This window comes from Danio rerio, chromosome 11 (assembly GCF_049306965.1).
Source record: "Danio rerio strain Tuebingen ecotype United States chromosome 11, GRCz12tu, whole genome shotgun sequence".
NCBI classification, from domain to species: Eukaryota; Metazoa; Chordata; class Actinopteri; order Cypriniformes; family Danionidae; genus Danio; species Danio rerio.
In genome coordinates, this window is record NC_133186.1 from 5,253,420 (window position 1) to 5,276,774 (window position 23,355).

At 37.4% G+C, this 23,355-nt stretch overlaps 1 protein-coding gene across 2 annotated transcripts in view; it reads left to right on the plus strand.

The window, feature by feature from the left end:
• Nucleotides 1–23,355, plus strand: part of ptprga (protein tyrosine phosphatase receptor type Ga) — a 502,971-nt gene that overhangs the window by 112,476 nt on the left and 367,140 nt on the right. For both annotated transcript variants that reach the window (NM_001329864.1, XM_073915995.1), the window contains 1 exon segment: nucleotides 6,077–6,169. In NM_001329864.1, the coding sequence (NP_001316793.1) occupies nucleotides 6,077–6,169 (93 nt within the window).

Here is a 23,355-nt window from a genome sequence, read left to right on the forward strand (position 1 = left end):
TTTGTCCCTTTATTAATCTGGGGTCGCCACAGTGGAATGAACCACCTGACATTATTTTGTGAAACATTATTTAATATATGTGGCTAACTTTTTTATTTCTTTTATGGGGCCAGTGAAAATTTTGGCAGGGCAAGTAAAAATCTGAACCACTGGTCCAATCGGGCCAGTAGAAAAAATCCTTAGCGTTGAACCCTGACTCCTGATCTAATAGATGCCTGACAATAGCCCAAATCTAGACTTTTCACCAGATACACAAAATTGAATGACTGCTCATTTGAAGTCTGTCTAATATGTATATTTGAAGACTTACTCTAGTTATTAGATTTTAATTGACAGCCAAATTGAGCCTTGTTTTAGCCAAACCATCTATGTTTAGATGTCTGTTGGATGTCTATTAAACTCAACGTTACTTGGTGGGCATCGTTCCTGTCAGTTTTGCACTTTAGTGGACATGGTTGCTTTTGTAACTTCATCTACACTCACCAACCACTTTATTAGGTACACCTTACTAGTACCAGGTTGGCCTTTTGCCGTCAGAACTGCCTTAATCCTTTGTGGCATGGATTCAACAAGGTACTGGAAATATTCCGTAGAGATTTTGGTTCAAATTGACATGATAGCATGCAATTGCTGCTGATTTGTCGGCTGCACATCCATGATTCGATTTCTTCTATTCCACCACATCCCAAAGGTGCCCTATTGGATTGAAATCTGGTGACTGTGGAGGCCATTTGAGTACAGGGAACTCATTGTCATGTTCAAGACACCAGTCTGAGATTGTTTGCGCTTTGTCACTTTGCGTTATCCTGTTGGATGTAGCCATCAAAAGAAGTACGCTGTGGTTATAAAGGAATGGACATGGTCAGCAACAAATCTCAGGTAGGCTGTGGCGTTAAAACTATGATCAGTTGGTACTAAAGAGCCCAAAGTGTGCCAAGAAAATATCCCCCACACCATTACACCACCACCACCATCCTGATCCGTTGATACAAGGCAGGATGAATCCATGCTTTCGTGTTGTTGAAAAATTGTAGCCTCCGTTTCCTGTTCTCAACTGACAGGAATGGCACCCGTTGTATTCTTTTGCTTTGGACCATTCTCTGTAAACCCTAGAAATGGTTGTGCGTGAAAATCCTAGTAGATCAGCAGTTTCTGAAATACTTAGACCAGCTCATCTGGCACAAACAACCAAGCCACTGGTTGCCTGAATGCATTGAGTTGCTGCGGTGTGATTGGCTGATGAGAAATTTGCCTTAACCGACAGATGTACCTATCAAAGTGGCTGGTGAGTGTGTCTTTAATTGTGTGTTCACATTTGTTTATTTATTTATTTTTTTACAAAATATACCTTTTAGCAAAACCTGACCAGCCTTTTTTGGGATTAATTTAGTGACCTGTTGACCTTCATGTTAATAAAGCGTTAATCTTCAATGTGCAGTATTACCAGAATGCATGCAAATGTATCACTGGCATGTGAAAGTATGTCAAAAGAGTCTCACAGAGTTGGTATATACTGTATAAACTAAAGAGTTGAGTTCGCTAACCGTACAGGAAGTGCTTCTGGAAGGTTTAGTGACTCAACATTGGCCATATGGATCCATAATCTCGTGCGTAAGCATTGATCAGAAGGGTGAAAAGAACAGCAACCAGTCAGCCTGATGTGGAACCAGGCCTGTACTTAGGGAAAATCATTTAAAGCACTTCAGAGCTTCTGTAGTTTCTTGGTAGCTCAGTGGAAGATGCTAACACATATGGTTTAGGCCAGGTTTGTCCAACTTGTAAGACCTTTTTTTTTCCCGTCGACTTGTTAAACTCTCAGTTTCTCTTTCTTAGAGGATCTCTCCAGGCACTTCTGTGCATCACAAAACACTGACAACTTTGCAGCCCTGTGGAAAACATTGCAGTTCTTTGTATATGTGTTGTGCCAAGTGAACAAGGTGATTTTGCCCTATAATGTAGTTGTGTAAAGCAATAATGCTCCATTGTTAAAGACATCGGGATGAGGGAAAGAGGTCCTGGAGTACTAGGATTTGTAGTTGTTGATTGTTGTTGGAGCTGATACTGGCCAACGGCAAAAACAAATTCTGGCAGGATTGCTTTCCTTGAAACAAGCGACCAAGCGTGGAAACTAGGTAGACAGGTCTAGAAGAGATCTCTGAAATAAAAAGTGTCTAGAAGAAGTTGACCAGCTGCTGATGTATAGACTCTTCGCGAAGGCTAAAGGAGCATGCAGAGTCTCTCCGCGGGAGCTACTCCCAGAAAGTATGTTTTGGAGTGTTGTTAAGAAAGGGAGGGATTCATTGATGGATGAACAGGGATACAGAAGAGGGAGGGAATGATTGAGGGGAAGAGAAAGAGAGCATGAGTGACATATCGGGAGGATAGTGACTAAGCCCGGCATGCCGCATTGCATAATTACATTTTCTGTTCAAAGAGTATCGGCAATCAATAATGTAATTCATAGAGAAGCCATAGCATACCCTCTCATTGGCATTCACTGCCATGCCCGAGCCGCTATCCCGAAGAATTAGAGCAGCGAGGAGCAGAAGGCAGTTTGTCATTGAAACAAAAAGTCACCCATTGTTCATATCAGAATATACTTACCCAGCATGCTCAGAGAGAGAGAGAGGAGCCTTGTAAATTGCATTATGTTTTGAGTGATGGCTTTTAGGCAGTGTGTCCTTGTTACCATAGTGTGGTCAGCACATCGGCAGGTTTGAGGGGGGAAAAAAAGTGGCCCATTTCTCGTTAACATCCTGATGCGTTTTTTCGTAGTCTTTTTAGTGCTTTCTTCAGCTCTTTTGCTTCCTTTTTCATTTTTGCTTCCTTTTTTTTTTGGGTCAGTCTAGATCTAAAATGGCAGTCACCCCCCAAGTCCTGCCACAGTGTGTTTGAGAGTTTGGATGTAGACGACAGCTGTGAGGCTGATCTCACATCGACTCTTCACCTTCCAGTTCATCCCGGACATCCCGCAGCCTGGAGCCAAGGGGTCGAGATCGCCTCTGATAAACTCACACTGAGGCCACAGGGTGCTGGGATGTGTGCCATCCTTCCTAACCCCTCCGGTCCCTGTTGCAAGTCGGAACAAATTCTCAGTCAACCCAGCCATATCCTTGGCATCCTTGACAAGCAAGAGGTTTGGCTTTCTAAGCTAATGTAAGCTCGCCAATACTCTGCTGTTGTAATTTCACTGCTAATTCGAGCTTCGAGCAAGTAGTCAAAGGGGTCTAAAACTTCGATTGGGTTGAGTCTAGATTTGTTCAGGACTCCGGTGGAGCAGCTCATGGTTTCAGACTGCCAGCGCCCTGTCCGCAGCCTCTTTGCTTCAGCACTTAGCGCTTTAGCCCTCCGCTCACCGGCCAATCAGGCCTTGTTTATTTATTTAGCCCCTCATACATGTTTAATGAGGGAGGGGGAAACTGATCCCAGAGCAGACAGGCTGTAAATACCGCTGTGTGGGGGGCTGTTTTTCTCTCTAATGGAGTAGGGTTTTTTTGAGCCAGATTGGTTTATACAGGATTTAATGACTTGGTTCAGCCAGGGATCGCAGGCTAGTGTGTTACCGTGTTTGGCTTGTGCGTGAGCGTATGCGATTGTGTCTTGTGATTTGTTTTTGTGCCTCGAGTTGTGAGCTGTAGTTTGACCCTCATGATTTGTGTATGTTTGTGTACTCACGAGGGCTCCATGTAGTTGTCAGCTAACATTGATTTTTTTCTATGGCTGATCCTAATACAGATATCTAGAGAACAGGTGTAGGATGATACAGTTTAATTACATTTAAAATATGATCAGTTAAATTTAAAACATGCAATGTTGTTTTTCTTTTTTACAAATAAGCCAGTAACACTTTAGTTTAGGTCACGATTCATGCTATTTACTACTGGATTATTACCTACCTATTATTAAGATATTCATTTGTAGCTATAAAGTATGATCTTATTCTGCATTCCTAATCCTACCGAAAACCTAAACTCAATTTCTACCTCACTAACCAGTAATAAACAGTCAATTAGTAGCTTATTAAGTTGGTAGTGCAAGTTTATGGTTTGTTAATACTGTGAATTGTGACCTAAACTAAAGTGTTAAAACTAAAAATTAACTTTCTTACTTGGTAGCACCGGTGCTCCCAATCTGAAATATTTAGGAGCACCAGAAAAAATTTAGGAGCACCAGAAAAAATTTAGGAGCACCAACCAAAAATGAATGATATATTGACAAGTTGTATATTAAGGGTCGAATAGCTTAAATTTCGGGCGCATATGCGACCAAAATGGTCGCAATTTCGAGCCCTGTTATAGATTTGTAAGATCATTTCTTGCCAGATTTTGAAGCTTACACATTGATTGATCGATTCATCCATCCATTGTTTTTATACCTCCAGATTTGAGCTGTAGTTCAACCCTCATTATTTGAGTATGTTTGTATACTTACTTTCCTAGAGATGGGTTGCGGCTGAAAGGGCATCCGCTGCGTAAAAACTTGCTGGATAAGTTGGCGTTTCATTCAACTTTGGCGACCCCGGATTAATAAAAGGACTAAGCCGACAAGAAAATTAATGAATGAATGTAGTTTTCAGACAATATAGTTTTTTTTTCAATAGCTGATCTTAATACAGATTAGGGCTGCACGAAAAATCGAAAAAAGATCACGATCTTGATTCGACCCCCCCCCACACGATCTTAATCCAGCATCTCTAAAATTTAGCCAAGTACGTTGTCAAGTTCAAGAGAGGTGCGTAAAGGCGTTCATACAAGTCTTCACATTGTTTTGCATATGTTGCTCAGAAAGAGTTACATATCGTATTTAAAAGGTATAATTCAACCAAAAAATTTACTTCTGTCTTAATGTAATGATGTATTCGCGGCCTCGAAATAAGTTTGTTTACTACTGAGAAGATGTGCGCTTGCCTTCAAATGATGTGTGAACAGAACCTGCATAGGCTGTGAATAACAGGTAATAAAGTTGTAAGTACTGTTTAGTTTGTTGCACCGATTGACCGCTTGAGAGGCGCGTGGGAAGTATGGTTTGCATGTATATGTTTTTTTTTCAAAGTAACTGCAGCCACGACACGAGCGCACTCGGCAGTGAAAGCGAAACTAAAAGCGCGCACATCATTTATATGATCATATCGCAGTTATGATTTGTCTAGCATTTGATATGTTTTTCTTTCAAAGTGAGCAGTGTTGTCAGCCCAATTGGGTGGTTTTGAATTTGATTGTGCAAGTAAAAAATGACATTGGCATTGACATTTTGAAACGTAAATTTTATATGCAACTTATTTAACCATGTGCGGCTACTCTATTTAATTAGTAGTGACCATTGCAAATTGTAAATCACGTGGGCTAATAAAAATACAATTAATTAAAATATTAATCTAGCATTTTGGGCATTTTTTGTGCGGCTTTGGGCGAGTTTTGGACAGCTTTTGGGCTGGAAAATATTGGCTGTATCTGGCCACACTGATAGCGGACACATTGTTGTGCATGAATAAATGTTTAACAGTGTCAGTGTAACTACTCTAGCTTAGATAATGTTGAATATAATGGAAGAGGGTGTCTAATAATAACATGTCTGATTTTAGTGAAAAACATGGTCTAATAATGTTGTCAATGACAGATTGCAAGCATATGTCTCAAACACAATAATTCAACTTCAGAATTATGAATAGTTGTATTCTGATGTCATCACTTCATAGTGCAAAAACAACCCGGACAAATTTAAAGTCTGTTCAAGGCCACCATTTAAAGTCTGTACAATATTTAGCATTTTAACCAACAGTGGAACTACACATAGGCCTAATATTATTATTGTTGTTTTACCATATGTTTCACAATAATAATAATAATAGTTTACTTATATTAACCTTATAATATAATTAAACTTATATTATATTATAAATTACCCCCTCCCCCCAGATATCAAGAGAACAAGTGCTTACACAGGATTGATTGGTTAGTTGGTTGGTTGATTGATTGAAGAAAGCACAAAATTGGGCCTGAAGCTAACCCACAGCTTATTTTGTCAAGTTTCATACTGTGTTTTAAAACTCTATCTTTATATATTTGTTCTGTTTCAGCATTGGCTGAGGGGGATAAATCGGAGAATCATGATCGGCCTATCGGTGACAGACACCGGCGAGCGGCTGAAGAGTCCTACTGGGCCTATTCAGGTGAGCAAACCGCACTCGCAGAGACACTTCTGAAGGAAAACATTTAAATTTCTCTTCTGCGACAGCCAGCACCAGAACACATAAAGTTTCCTCTGATAGACAGCTGGTCTTTCATCCAGAGCTGTCCACCTCACCCCTAGAGGCCTCGCCTTAGGGTCTCCCCTGGCTTTTGCTTTCATGAATGCTTTGCTGCTGAGAAAGTGACTCATGTTGTCCCTCTGAGCAATATTTGCAGAAGAATAACATTAATCTTTAACTGTGCCATCGAGCCGGAGGCTACCAATGATATTTATTTTATTTATTTAAATGCTTTCCCCTTTGCCTGCTGTGGATTTCTGTTGTTTGATAGCTTGACGGGTGGGTTCTTTCACAGATGTGGCAGTCAACAAACACTCCAATGCCTTGCACTTCTGTGATCTTGTGATCTTTATTGTATTTTTCCACAAAGTCTACCCTTTAATGTCATTCTAAGGTTCGTCCAATTTATTGTGAATTTATACAGGATTGAATGACTTGGTTCCGCCAGGGATCGCAGGCTAGTGTGTTTGGCTTGTGTGTCAGCATATCAGATCAGCTTGTTATTTGTTTTTGTGCTTCGACTTGTGAGCTGTAGTTTGACCCTCATGATTTCCATTGGGCTCCATGTAGTTGTCCGCCAAAATAGATTTTTTTTCAATGGTGTAGGATAATATATTTTAATTAAATTTGAAATACAGCTAGCTAAATTGCAATATTGTTTTTTTAAGTATATTCAATAAAAGGATTGCACATAGGATTGACTGATTGATTGATTGATTAATTGACTGATTCGATTTTATTTGATTCAATTTCAATTCCATTAATTAATTAATTCATTCATTCATTGTTTTTTATATATTTATTTTTTTAATTGAACTTTTAAAGCTTCGTTCACACCGGACGAAGATGAAGACGCGCATAGACATCCTGCGGTGCAATACGTGCGAATGAGACTGCGCAAATGATCCGCGATTCATGTGGATGAAGTGGAGTGTTGGAAAATCTGAACTTCAGCAGACATTCGTACTGCGTTAACCAATCAGGAGGTTTCTCTTGTAGGTCTGTGATTATGACGTAGCACTTGTTATTGGTATCTCAAGGGGAAATCCTCTTGGCAACACTAGGCAACAGTTCATAAAACTGGGCACAGCTGAAAGTTCCATCATCCAGGTATAGTTTCTGGAAGATTTGATGTGTCCACAGTGCTGGGTGCACCTCTGGAAGTATCTAATTGACTCAGACACAGCGCCGAACGAATCTACGCTGTTTTTCAGCCTTCCTAAAGCACATAAACACAGATATTGTTTCAATAAAATCCATGTTAGCCATTTAGCTACAAAGCTGGAGTCAGCAGATAGAAACCCTGCCCATGATGTGAAACCGCATCTATTGTGAAGCGAATTTGATGCGTGAATAAAGTGAGTAAACTCAAAATGTTCACACGTCTACTTACACGCGAATAGTGCGATTTATTCGCGCATTCCATGTCTGGTGTGAACACAGCATTAGGGCTGCAGGATATCGGAAAATTCTAACGTTGCGACTTTTGTGATTATATATTGCGATAATGATACAATTTCACCATATGACTTCATAAAGAATGTATAATGATCGATTGGGATGATTCTGCAGTGGGAGTGCATCTCTATAAAATCTAGTAAGCAATCTATGTAATTTTAGGGGGTCACATTTTTGTTGTGGTTTGAATTGCTTGCAGTGCGATTCTGTATTTGCATGTGTTGTGAGTATCTCCATGCACTTGATGATTTAATGTTTACTATTTGCATCTCCATAAAATTTAAGAAACAAACTTTGAACTTTTATGGTGTCCTTCGACACGTTTTCGTTGCGGTCTGTGCTATTTGCAGTACATCTGCATGTGTTGTGAGTATTTTCATGCATGACAATCTATAAATACAATAAGAAAAAGATACAATTGAAATAAAGTGTTTTATCGTTTCCCAGAGTTTAACGGTATTCAAGTACAGTAACTGAATAATAAAAATAAAAATAATTCAATAAAATTAATCGTAATTAGCTTCACAAATGGTACAGTTTCTTATACCTGAATGTCTTTAAAATCATTATACAATCACAGGCATTAAAAACACATGCAAATGATAAATTGTGAAAGAAAATCAACATTGCAAATCCTGAATGTGACTATTGCGAATGATCATATTATCAATATTGTGATATCGATGCTGAAGTGATATATTGTGCAGCCCTGGTATTTATATTTATATATGTTGTTTTTATATATTCAATTTATTGTGAATACTCAGTGCTATAATAGTAGAATAATTGTAGCAATGTACTTTGTATTAGGCGTTATGCATAGAAATACACTTATATACTCTCTTCGATTCCCTGCTGAAAAGAGCTTGCTGCAATTGTAGTGTTAGAAGTCACAACCTTTATGTGTGTGCGCCTGCATATATTATCACATCAAAGACGCCTTCAGTCAAAGGATCTTGATGTTTTAGTGTTTTATACGTCTATTTTCAAGTGATAATTACACAGTCTTGCATTTGAAAACTTCCTGCGGGCTGAAATTTGTCGTCATTCTCCAGCGCACACATTCGGATGTCTATGTTGGCGCTGTTCCAGCGTCAAGGAGGCAAACTTGAAACTAGCTCGCCAGGCTGTACGCTGTTGGTAATGTGAAGCATCTACAGTCAAGGCGTACAGTGTGTGTTTGTCTAACCAGTTGAAGACCATTGAGCTGGATGATGGCATGTCGTCTTCTATAGACCTGTTTTACAGCCGAGTCGCATCCTGCAACACTGAATTAAATCAACACTGAAGAGATTCCAGCTGAATAACAACATCTCTGCCTTTTCTTTTTTTTTTTTCGTAGAACCACTTGAACTTGTTTTAAATCACGCTGTTATTGATCTAAACTCTTACAACACTGAATTTCTGATCCAAATGAAGATACCGTTGACCCGAGCTGCTTTCGAGCAGAATCTGAATTGTCTCCATAGCCGAGCCTCCATAATTGATTCCTCTATTTTTTTTTCCTGCTTTATTTGATGCTGCTTTAACACAGTCTATAAAGCGCTATAGAAACAGAGGTGTCTAGACTTGATCTTGAAGAACTCTGGCGTGTGTCATAGCGCGTTAAAGTTATTGAGAAGATTTCTTATGCTGTTCCCTTCGTGCTTAGAACAGAAGCGTAGCCTTATGTTAAAAGCATTGCATTAATCCCATCAACCCCTGCTGTCCAGAGACTGAAGATGCTTTGTGTGCTTCGGTCAGGGGTTTGATGGGGTGGGTCACTGGGGCACTGCGGCGTAGTTCGCCCGCTGTGTAGCGAGACATCACTGGTATCAACCTGTGCAGAGAGAGAGAGAGAAAGAAAGAAAGAGAGAGTGTTATTTTTAGTTGGCTTGGTTGGCAAGTCTGTCACAAGTACAGGCAATTAGTACATGCTAATTATCAAGCATGTTTTAATCAGTAACCTGGTGACAAGAAGAGAACATGATGCTACATTATGAGGTAACTAGATACAGAAACGCACAACAAATAAAAAAAGTAAAAAATTGCATGGATGACCTTTTAAACCGTTTAAATGTTTACTTCGTTGTTAAAAATAAAGTGTTGTTTTACTGTCCTGTTATCTTAAGGCTGATTTATACTTCTGTCAATCGCATGTGTATGGTCAGGTGCAGCCTTCGTGCGGACGCATAGCCCTCGCTGTGAAAAATGCACCTCCTGAAAAATGTTATTGGGCAATTCCATGCAAATGTCAACCTTGCCATAAAAATAATTTAGTTTTCACCAAAATAGACAAACCGTTTCTACATTTTTTGTGTTAGCAAGTATTTTACAGTACTTTAAAAATACTCGTAAATGTATCTGTCAGTATTTCAAACTATTATATTTAATTTGCCAAAATCACACAAGTGGCTATTTCACAGCTGTCACATCCATAACGGAAATGTGTCACATCCATAACGACACTTTTTCTTCATAAATGCAAAAATGTCAAATAAAATAAAATCAATCATTTTAATTCTATAGTGAGCTGACTCATACCTGTTTGATGAGCATTGTTTCTTTTGGGTTGTGCAGTTTAACTGTCAGAATTTCTAAATAATCTGTTGTCGACTGTAAATTCGCAAACTTTTTTTGTCACATCCATAACGCATGTTTATTTTCCTAATTTAAAATATAAAACATGTTTTCATATTAATATTTTTCTGCTCCCATAACTCTGTGGTGAGCTATTTTTGAAAATATAAACAGAAGTTTCGATATAATGTCAACATATACTTTCTGTGTGAAATTATGTTTTGAGTTTTTACTGCAAATGTCACATCCATAACGCTGGAATTGCTCTATTACATCGCAACCAGGCATAGCGCAAGTTCTGTGATTAGTCAGCTTGATATCGATGATGAGTGAGGGCGATACTGAGAGCCACAAGCAAGATGGAGCGAGTGTTTACAAGTGTGGAGTCCCATAAAGAAGGTCCAGATGGAAACTTTTGTTTTGTGTTTACCTTAAGATTAAAGTTGTTGAACGTCCACCATGTTTATTTTTTCCCTCAATTTCTGTTTTACTGAGAGAAGATTTGTTCAAATTTCTAAACATAATAGTTTTAATAAGTCATTTCTAATAACTGAATTTATTTTCTCTTTGCCATGATGACAGTAAATAATATTTGACTAGATATTTTTCAAGACACTTCTATACAGCTTAAAGTGACATTTAAAGGCTTAACTAGTTTAATTAGGTTAGGGTAATTTGGCAAGTTATTGTATAACGACGGTTTGTTCTGTAGACTATTGAAAAAAATATAGCTTAAAGAGGCTAATAATTTTGACTTTAAAATGGTTTCAAAAACAATAAAAAAACTGCTTTTATTCTAGCAGAAATAAAACAAATAAGACTTACTCCAGAAGAAAAAATATAATCAGACATACTGTGAAAATTTCCTTGCACTGTTAAACATCTTTTGGAAAATATTTAAAAAAGAAAAAAAAAATCAATGATTCTGACTTCAACTGTATATATATTATTTATAAATTAAACAAAATTATTATAAATTTTTTTTCAAAATTTTCCCTTACAAATTCCCTAATTTTTGCATTAATATCAGCACGGTTTTGTACATGTATGTACATCATAAACTGGAAAAATGCAGGGTTTCACACAGTTCATCCCGGATTTCCCAACACAAATCAATTAAGTCAACTTTACAAATTTAAATGGATTGAACATGAAACAATTAAGTTGCCCCCCACCCCAATAAAGCTCAAGCATCGTGTTGTTTCAGCTCATTTTACAAAAGCAGTTTGAATAAGCAGCTAAATATTTTTTTGTGTAATTATTTATTATGATTAAAATAATAAGACAAAAAGATGTATATGCAGTTTTTTTGTTTTGTTTTCAACCAAATGGAAGGTTTGTAAAAGAGCATTCCTATTCATAGTCATGGACAGTTTCTCAGAAATTTCATTTATACCATGTTTGCTACGAAAACCAAAATTACAGCAGTCCATGCCAACATTGAGTCAGAAACCCCTCTGGCTACTTGATTATTCTAGTACTTTTGATTCAGTACAAATACCATGTTTTTTCATATTGACTTGATGTTGAAGTCTTGATATCTCTTGTTTGGACAATCTGTATTGCTATTGGCATTTATATATGTATATATATATAAACAGCTGTAGACACAGAATCAAAGTCAGCGTGTGTTCGGGAGTCAATTCCACCTTCACACATCAGGGGTCCCGGTGTATGTTAAGCCTCAAAAACTGTGACTGCTTGGAGTGGTATCATAAAGTGTATGTTTACACACAAATACACCCATGCGTATTCAGTTGAAGTCAGAATTATTAGCCCTACTGAATTATAAGCTCCCCCAATTTCTAAACATAATAGTTTTAATATTTAATTCCTAGTAACTGATTTCTTTATCTTTGCCATGATGACAGTACATAATATTACAGGTATTTTACAAGATACTAGTATTCAGCTTAAAGCGACATTTAAAGGCTTAGCTAAATTAATTAAAATAATTTGGCCAGTCATTGTATAACAGCCGTTTGTTGTGTAGATCAGTGGTCCCCAACCTTTTTATTACCACGGACCGGTGAACGATTTTAGTTATAGAGAAAATTAAAAAGCACTGCAGTGTGTGGGTGTCCTGTGTTATTGTCTCAACATAGGCTCATTCTAAAAACGTAGGCCTATACACATTTCTGGAGATCGTGAAATATGTAGCCAGAAATACGAAGGGCTGAATTTTATCTTTAAAACAAATGCTACGAGGAGACATGATGTCGTTCCTTTTCACGCCTAACAGCTAACCGCTTCCCTCCGTATGGATGGCTTTCCCGCTGTTATGTTTGTCCAGTTAGCTCGCCATATACATTGGTGGAATTGAGACACAGAGAGGAGTTGACCACAAAGATGGGGTTCGAGTCTGATGAAGAACGGTTCCAGAGAGTGGATAAGACAACTAAAAAAAGCCAAACAAGTAAATAACAGGGTGAGAATGGGGTCAAATCTGAAAATATGGTAAAAATCTGTCAGCCACGAAGGCTTTTCTTTTACTGGATTGCTTTTGAAAACTGTTGAGTTTAGGATGGAGGAGCGTGGGTCAGTCGATCGGTCTGTCAGTCATTTAGTCAGTCCTCAGTCAGTCGACAGCACCCTCTAGTGGCTTTACGCGAGAACAGCATGGCACCCACGAGAGAAGTTTGAGATCTGAAAAACCACACACAATGGCCCCTGGTGGATTTGTGAAAACAAAAAATAGCAATAAAATGTATTTTTGGACGTATTTGTTGCTTTTTAAAAATGTATATAGTGGTACGTTTTCAGAATTAGCCTGGGTTAGTTTGTCTGAGGTATTTAATCTACCGAAATGTGCATATTTCATACATAGTATGAAGATGATCGTCTTGTAACTCGCGGTGCTATTGCGGCATTCTTAATGCTGAAATGTTTTCAACTGGGCGAGCCTAGAAAAAACGAGCATGTAGGCAGCGCTGTTTGTGCAAATCACTTCCAAGCCGCGCGCCTCCATTGGAAATAATGAACTTGTGCACGGAAAAGCTTCGACATGTGAACAAGGCTTCATTTGCGATCTTTTTTCACACAGGTGTGCAGGATTCATCTGATTTGTTGACAATTGGGTTGCAGATCCATTCCTTGGCAGTTTGTGGGTCCTTCTTACTAATTTGGAAGCTTTTGGCACTAAAGTGACAGATGTAAAGGAGAATATGGTCATTTTTGAACGCACAAGATTTTTCAAATCGTTCAGATTAAGTAATAAATAAAAAAAATGAAATAATTCATGATCTCTTCTGTGGCCTGGTACAAATTGTTCCACAGAACAGTACTGGTGGTTGTGGAACACTGATGTAGACAATCGAAAAAAATATATTGATTAAGGGGGCTAATAGTATTAGCCTTCAAAAATGGCTTTAAAAGAATTTATACTTTATTTTATTCTAGCCAAAATAAAAAAAATAAGACTTTCTCCAGAAGAAAAAAATATTATGGGAAATACTATAAAAAAATTCCTTGCTCTGTTAAACATTATTTGGGAAATATTTGAAAAAAACAAAAAAAATCACAAGACGCCTAATAATTTTGACTTTAACTGTATATAAACACAAATCAATACATCTGTAAACACTGATTCAAAGTCAGCGTGTGTTCGGGAGTCAATTCCGCCTTCAGGTGTACTTGCACACATCAGGGGTCCCGGTGAATGTTAAGCCTCAAAAACTGCGACCGCGTGGAGAGATATCATAATGTGCATGTTTACACACACACACTCGTGCGTATTTATATCTCCACATGTTTTCTGGTGGTTATCTGATGGCGTTATTATGCACGTACTGGCCTGAATTCGTCTGGTCGCTGAACACCTATCGCTTCTTGTGAGCAGAAATGTTGTTGACGAGCACAGATGACTTTGTCCTGCAGGCAGATTTAATGAACTCGGCAGATGATCCTCGCTCTGAGAGCGGCTCGCCGTCCTGTCGAGTGGCTTTACTCTGTTCTCGCCTTGCAAATCTGCCACGCTCGTACCCTCCGGTTAGTCATCATTCTCAGCTTGCCCTGTTACAAAGCCTTTACCGTTTTTTTTTTTTTTTTTTTTTTTGCATCGAGCTCTATTATCGGTTTATTTATTGCTCCCTAAAGAGTACTGGAAATTATGCTTGATCAAACAAATCCCTTAACAATGTGTCTTACGACTTCTCTGGGCTACAGAGAATACTTAGGGCCCACTGGGCCAAATTCAGCTCTGGCCGATTACACTTAAATATCGTTAGTTGTTCGCATGCTTCAACAAGGATGTGGTGTTCAGACAATACTCCAAGGCTCATTTTTGTCATGCTTTTGTGGTCCGTCTGTGTGGGTTTTCGTTGTTTTGTCTGGCATCTATATAATATAAATTAATACATTTTTGAATGCCATGCAGTCCATCATGTAATTTGTAATCAAGCTCTGTTGAATGAAGATGGAGAATATGTGGAGAATATGATGTGATTTGCTTTGCATATATGATTGCTGTTCACATTTGCTTAGGTGTGTAGATTTTTCAATGTATTTCCCATATCAAAAAATAAATGAAGAAATAAATAAAAACATAGACAGTATTTTTAGAGCATTTTTTCAAGTTTGTTTTTTGTTGTTTTAATGAATTGAGTCCATAGTTTTCAGATTTTTAATCCAAATAAACCACACTCAATGTGATATTTTTAACTTTTAAGCCATTTTTAGCTGTGTATTTATGCTGATATCATACTAAAATATTTCTTTTCTTTTTTTTTTTCATTTTCTTTATTTATTTTTTCTTTTCAAAATCAACATTTTTTTCCACAATCAAAATTCCATGAATTTGTGTGTTATTTAATTTAATTTAATTTAATATTTTATTTTTTATAACAATCATATTTGGCCATCTTTAACATTTTAATTTAATTTAATTATTATTTTTTTTGTGACAATCGTATTTGGTCATCTTTAACATTTAAATTTTATAGCATAAATTTAATTTCATTCATTTCATTTTACTGAATTTTAATTTTATTTAATTCAATTTCTTTCTGTCTTTATTTATTTATTTATTTATTTATATATTTATATTTTTGTGGCAATTATATTTGACTATCTTCAACATTTTAATTTTACTGAATTGTATTTATTTTATTTTATTTTATCCAATTTTTATTTTTGTGTGACAATTATTTTCAGCCATCTTCAACATTTAATTTAATTTAATTATTACCATTAGTATTTATTAGTAGTAATTAAATTTTAAATAAAGCCAATAAATATAGTTGTTTTTCAAATCCTTGAACGTATACTGTATTTTGCTTTTTGTGACAAAAATATTCTGCTAACTTCAGAAACATAATAAAGAAAAATCCCCATAGTTCCTGAAAATTGTGAAAGTAAGCTCGATTTTACATTTATTACTTTATACACCAAACACTCTCACAGTGAAGTATTGTGTAACAATCTCAACATCAATAACACCACATAATATCCACAAACCGACGGATTCAAATGTATTAGGCACATAAATAGTGAACCACAAGCAATGCTTAAATCCAATGCAAAAGTCCTGTTTGGAGATGCGAAGTGATTTAAAACAGCTGAAGCCGTTGCATATTGGCAGTGAGGCATTATTATCTTTAAAGCATCTAAATTGAAAAGCCACTCGCAAAAATGTGCTGCATTTGGATTGTAAACAGAACGAGTGTCTGAATGATTAATGAAGCTGCTCTCTGACAAGCCACGGTATCAAAAACCTCGAAAACAAGATCAATATTGTCTTCCAGGAACGGTTCAGGCATCAGTGCCACATCCTCAAGTATATATTTCTATATGACAGACACTTATGAAGCATCAACTCCATAACGCAGCACTCCACGATCGCGGCATGCTAACCTCGACCTGCTTCATGGATATTAATTTGAAATCCTTTGTGATCTCTGCGGCACTTCCATTAATGGATTTTAATTTAAAGGACGGAAAATGTACTGCTTCTTTCATTTCGTGACAACTCACATAAGGTAATTTCATCCTCAGATGCCACCTTTGAATGAACAGCTCACAGCTGACACAAAGCTCATAGAAAGCGCTATAAAGATGGAATTTGATATGTTGCATTTGCTCTGCCTCTTCTGATTGTTCGAAAACCGTCAGTTGGTAAATACTTTCACGTTTCATGATTCGCTCGAGTAAACTTGAGTTCGTAGATGTTTCGTTTTCCATCAGAAATGTCACTTTTTTCGTTTTCTCACAGAACGCACTTCCAATGTGCTTTTATTACCTCTGTTGTCAAAAACAAACCTATGAAGGTATTAAAAAATGTCGAACTGAAATATTGTGTTGTAGGTCATTAAAAAGGTCTTTATTTTCCTGTTTCCATGTAAAGCTACCCGACCGGGCATACATTTATCCAACCACTAACAATCCATATCAATAAATCTTTTACCAAACATTTTATTTATTAATTCTGTTTACCAGTATGGTTTAAATGCCTTCCTTACAATAAATTATTATAGTATTTTTACTTTACACGTAAATGTAAGTGTTAGGGATGTAACGGTATCAGAATTTCATGGTACGGTAATACCTCGGTATGAATGGCATGGTACGGTATTTATTGGATAATTTACAGGAAAAACAAAACTAATGAAAAGACTCGAAAAAAGTGCCAAAAGCATTTATTTACCTTAGCACTGAACATATCAATGACATACAAATTAGTTACCTATCTGTAAGTTTCGAAACAGGAACTTCAATTTTTTGATTTTAATAACAAAAAACCATTAAACCATATAAAAAATAAAGTTTCAATTTAGTATTGTTGAATACTCATCACATTCAACATTTAATCACTTACTCACTTAGATAGAGATGGGTTTTTTAAGGAAAATTATCATATAACTATAAGCTGGTAAAGGCTGGGATCTCTAAGCATGTCCCGTGCAAAAAAAAAAAAAACCCTCTCATTTGGGACTGAGGTTTCTGGGACAGAGATATATGATTTAGCCAAGGTTGACAGCAGTGGGTAAAGTTGTGCATTGTCTTTCCACCACTTGAGAGGACAAGCCATGAGTGAGATAGAGGTCTCTTTGCGGTACAAGTCAATGTCTGCATCAATCTAACAAGTGTGCTGTGTTCTGCAGTCCCCATGACTGTTTTTAGTTGTATTCTCCGACTTATATTTCACCACAGTCTGGCAGTGCCTGAATATTGTTTTTTTCTTTATCTGTCACCTTTTCTCCTTTTTCGTATCTTTTTAGAAAGAAACCGAAATGCTTCCACACATCCAATTTAAAACCCGCTTTAGGTTCGATCATTTCCAGCTCTTTTTCTTCCCCGCTACTAGCAGCACACTCCATTTCCGCATTACTGGATCTGTAGTGACAACAGACCGCAAAGATGATGGCCACGCCTAGGCTGATGGGAATTGTAGTTCCCGCTACCTCCCATTTGCTTCATTCGCCTAAGCAAACTTTTCTCAGAAATATAGTTTTATTGAGTCATGCGCCTACGGTAATATTGAAAAAAATGACTATTGCGGTATGACGGTATTTACAATATTGTTACATCCTTAGTAAGTGTACATACACAACTAAACAAATATGAATTTGCTTGTTTTGGCACTATTTAAAATATTTGGCTTAGAAATTACTATATTAGGCAAACAAAATAACAATAAATAAAAAAACCATTGAGAGAAAGACTATTAAAATCTTTTCTACTGGCCTAGCCGGGTCATTCGAAGAAAAAAATCCTCAGAGATGAGCCCTGTATAAGCTGAAATTTCATTCATAATGGTCTTGAAAAGGTATTTAATTAGACTTGACGTGTCCTGCAGAAACCCTTCTATATTTAAACAATTGTTTGTTAACAGACAGGGCGTCTTGTAAGCCTGGCCGATCTTCTGTTCGCCTCTCCGCAGGCCTTCATCATCATCATCAACCCCCTTCCCATCACTCTCCATTAGCTCAGTGCTCAAGGCTGCCAGCTTTTGTTTAGCGATGTTGGCAACCTGGACACAGATGTTGACCCAGTCCAGATGTTGTGCAGAGCACAGCAGGTCGATCCTCATGTTTGCTATTTACCCTTAATCAGACAGACAAAGTACTTCCTGTGGGATGAGGGTGTGTGTGTGTGTGTAAATGCATAATGCAGCCTGTATTGTTATATAACAAATTTGTGCTACATAACTCTCATTATAAAAAAGTACAGGTAAAAAAAAGGCATATTTAAAATCTGCTATGTAAACGGCACAATATCAGATAAAAAAGTAATTAACAGGGTGAGAATGTAGTAAGATCTGAAAATGTGGTAAAAATCAGGCAGCCATGATGGATTTTTGTTTTTTCTGGATTGCTTTTGACAACACTGTCAGTTGGGTTTAGGAAGCTGGGTGATCAGGTCAATCAGTGCTTTTAATACACTATGGTCGGTTGGTCAGTCAGTCAGTCGTGAACGGCCTCTGGTGGATTTACGTAAGAACAGCAGTGCTAATGACACTCACAAGAAATTTGAGGTCTGAAAAAGCATACACAGCGACCTCTGGTAGATTCGAGAAAACAAAAACAAAGCACCTCCTGGGAGGTATTTCACACTGTTCAGAAATGTATACAGGGGTACACAGTGCTTAATTTGTGAATTGGGAGGTCCCGGAACAGATCGGGTTAACGGATCCGGCATGCTACCCAAGGATGTAGAGAGATCGTAAACGTAAGTTTAGAGCCGGGGGAGAGGTTCGTTGTCGCGGACAAAAGTGAAAAGGGTTGGGGAGTCGGGGCAAGACGGTGCTTGAGGAGGGGGATCGGTAAAATGAGGTGCTGGATCTGACGTGTTCCGGCACAAATTAAGCGCTGGGGGTACGCATCAATAATGATGAGCCTGGGTTAGATATTTTAGATGAAATCTGAGAGCTCAAAATATAATTGTGCCTGCTGTAGCCATGATAAGGCTGCATATTTTATTGATTATGCCTAATCAGAGTATATTTCCAAGCCATATTAGCCTAGAAATTAACATTTTTTCATTTTTCGTTGGTCTTAGTTTAGTACACAATGTAACTACAGAATCTAATTCTAAATAATCAAAAAAATGATAATTTTTTGAGCAAGATGCTAACGGTCTGATTTGATTTAATGATCTATGCTAAGCTAAGCTAAGCTAAATGTTTTCACAAACAAACTCTGAGATTGGATAAAAAAATGGTAAAACTCTGCTTATAGTTCTAGGGAAGTTTTTTAATTAGCATATTGTCAAAAAAGGGGAATGTTTCCTGTGCGTTGAATTATTTTAGTTTTATTTATTATCAGAGTATAAACAAACTTTTATTTTGAAAAGTCTTTTATTTTGAAAAATGACGAAATTTACCCCCCAAGCAGCAAAATGAGTAAGAAACAGATGTCTTTGGGAAGTTTCTTTGTTAAGGGCAAAAGACCCAGTGAAGGATCCGCGAACTGCCAAGGAATAGATCCGCAATCCATTTGTCAACAAATCAGGTGAATCTACCGTGGCTGTGCAAGAAGATTAACTGATGGAGGTCCAAAAGGACGACGGCCTTTTATCGCCCGTTCACATATCACGTCTTTTCTATAGTTCGCACAGGTTCGTTGTTTTCAATGGAGTTGCGCGGCATGCGCTCACAAGCAAGCAGTTGAATGAATTCTGTGAGCGCACCGTGAGTCATGTGATAAGAGTTGACAGATCAACTTCAGCTTGTAAAGAATATACACATTTGGGTAGACTAATTATCTCAGAAAAATAGAGAACACCCGAACACTGCAGTGCTTTGTAGTTTTCTCTGTAAAATAAAACTTGTATCAGAGTTCCAGCAATGTTTTGTCAGCTTGTCATCCTCTGAGAAAACAAGTAAAATTGTCAAACGTTGACCGGTGATAAAAAGGTTAAAGACCACTGATCTAACTTACTGTGTCAGTTTTGTACGTTTTGTAAAATTCAAAATTGAAATCTGAGAAACTCTGATTGATCTGAATTGCAGTTGAGTAGAAACAGATTATTAGTCATCCTATAACCTTTCTTCAGTACGTTCTCTATTAACTGCCGCAGAGTAAAGTAATTGTAAACAAACGCGCCCAAAAAAACCCCCAATCCATTATTTTCCTGTTTCCTTTTTTTTTCTTCTTTGTACATCAATGAACTTTCTCTTTCTGACAGCTTTTGTGACTTGAGACTGTGGCGCAGTAAATGGGCTGCTGTGTTAACTTTTGTCATTATTTGAGTTATTTTGACAGGGGTATTTTTCATCAGTTAGACCGCTAATTAGAAGTCGACAGACGCATTGATGAGATAGATAGAGGCGGAGGGAAGAATTCATAATGCCATCGTGCTTGTTTTTTTCTTAAAGAGAGTAATTATGGCTGGGTTTGTGGGCCGCGGGAGCTGATAGACCCTTTACATTTAGATATGTGTGCTCTTAGCTAGTCAGACCAGAGCTGGACCTTACTGAGCATCCTAATTAGAAACTCTATACCTATCCCTTATGGTCAGATTTTTTTTTTTTTTAAATCTCCTTAAAAAATGCGGTGTGTTTTTTTTTTTTTTTTTTTAAGTATTTCTAAAATATTTTAACACTTTAAATCAATGGTCCATTATTTAATCTATTTACTAACATCGGAATCAGTTTTATTGTCAAGTGTGCTTCACACACACAAGGAATTTGTTTTGGCTACAGAAGCTTCCAGTATACATAAAGTGACAAGTGACAACACAAAATAAATGTGATAAAAAGAAGATAAACATTAAACAGAGATGCAGTTAGTCAAGAAATCTGGGTGTTGAATTGTATGTATAGATATGTTATACATATACAGGTTATACGGTGCTGTGTGCAAATGCGAATGGAGAAAGTATTGCATTGTATATTGATATAAGGTGCTGTGTACAAGTGCGTATGAGAAAGTATTGCCCATATTTATTTCACAGTTGGGGCATATTTAACTGTTCATGAGGTAGATGGCCTGAGGAAAGAAGCTTTTCCTGTGTCTGGTGTTTTTGTGCTTGGTGCTCTGAAGCGCCGACCAGACGGTAACAGTTTAATCATAAAATGTGTTGGGTGGGAGGCATCCAGAGTGATTTTGCGAGCCCTTTTACTCACTCTGGAAGAGTACAGTTCTTCAAGTGTAGGAAGGGTAGTGCCAGTGATTCATTCAGCAGGCCGGACTATTCGCTGTAGTTTATGGAGGTTGGTTTTGGCAGCTGAGCCGAAGTGCAGAAGATGGATTGGATGACAGCAGATGAGTAGATGAGTAGAACTGTACGAGCAGCTCCTGTGGCAGGTTAAACTTGCTCAGCTGTTGAAGGAAGTACAGTCTCTGCTGGGCTTTCTTCACAATAGAGTCTATGTGAACGTCCCACTTCAGATCCTGAGAGATTGTGGTGCCCAGGAACCTAACCTGAATGACTCTACTGCGGCCACAGTGGCTGTTCATGATGGTGAGTGGGGGGAGTGCAGGGGGGGGGCTGGTCCACTATCATCTCCACTGTTTTGAGCGTGTTCAGCTAAAGGTTGTTGTATCTGCACCAAAAAGCCAGTCACTCCACCTTCTGTCTGTTTGCAAACTCGTCACCGTTTCGTACATAAATGAACAATAGAAAATGCATTTATGAGAAATGAAATGTAATCTACTGTTGGGGATGTTTTTTTATCCACTCTGGGGTGATTTTGAGTCTTAATTTGGCCATAACCAATCTTCTATTGTCCACTTTTGGTGAGTCTGTGTGAATTGTAGCCTCAGTTTCCTGCTCTTAGCTGACAGGAGTGGCACCCGGTGTGGGCTTCTGCTGCTGTAGCCCATCTGTCTCAAGGTTGGACGTGTTGTGCGTTTAGAGATGATCTTGTGCAGACCTTGGTAGTAACAAGTGTTTATTTGAAATACTGTTTCCTTGTTTTCTGGACATTCTCCTCAAACCTTTGACATCAACAAGGCATTTGCCCCCTAAAGAACTGGTCACTTGATATTTTTACTTTTTCGGACCATTCTCTGTAAACCCTAGAGATGGTTGTGCGTGAAAATCCCAGTAGATCATAATTTCTGAAATACTCAGACCAGCCCGTCTGGCACCAACAACCATGCCACTTTCAAAGTCACCTAATTGACCTTCCTTCCGCATTCTGATGCTTTGTTTGAACTGCAGCAGATCGTCTTTACTTTGTCTATATGGCTAAATGCATTGAGTTGCCGCCATGTGATTGGCTGATTAGAAATATGCACAAGCAGTTGGACTGGTGTACTTTTATAAAAGGATTCTAGAAGTGCAAGCGATTGCTACAGAAAGAGTCAGACGGGTTAATATGGGCTTCTCTCTATAAGTAACCACTTTTGGTTTGAATGTGCTGATCTGTTGAATCTGGCAACAGTGAGTAACATGAGATCCATTATGAGATCTGCTTTAATAAAATAAGCCGGCAGTGTGAACCGGAGAGTCCATCACAGTTCAGCTTGGCGTACGCTGCCGCCCGTCACTCCGTGGACCTGCAGTTATTGTGCAATTTACTGCACAGCCAATAACAGTCCTGTAATGGATTATGACATGGAGCCGTTTGAGTTATCCTCCCATTGTAGAACCCTGACCCAGAGGCACATTTCATTTGAGCTGCGTCCCGAGGTACAGCGCAGTTTATGTGTGTGTGTGTTTGTGTGTGTGTGTGTGTGTGGAGGCAAGTAAGGCATTCGAATGAGGCATTTAGGTCAAACTGTGAGCAGTATTTGCTTATTTGGGACGCTGGATCAATGAGGTTGCTTTTACATCTGGTTATTATTTTTATTAGAAAAAATATAGATATTTATTTTAGAATTATTATTTTTGTTTTATTTAAATAACATTTTTTATTTCATTTTAATATTTAGATTTTATTTAATTTACTTTTATTTATATAAATATTTTATTTTAAATTTATAATTTTTTATTTCATTTACATTTATTTTTATTTAAACATTTTTGTCTTTATTTTAATATTTTTTATTTAATTTATAATTATTGGATTTAATTTCATTAAAATATTTTAGTTTTTTGTGATTTAATTTACTTTAATTTTGTTTTGTTTTTATTTAATTTAATTTAAATATTTTATTTAATTTCGCTTTAATTTTATTTAATTAAATTTTTGAATATTTTATTTTTTA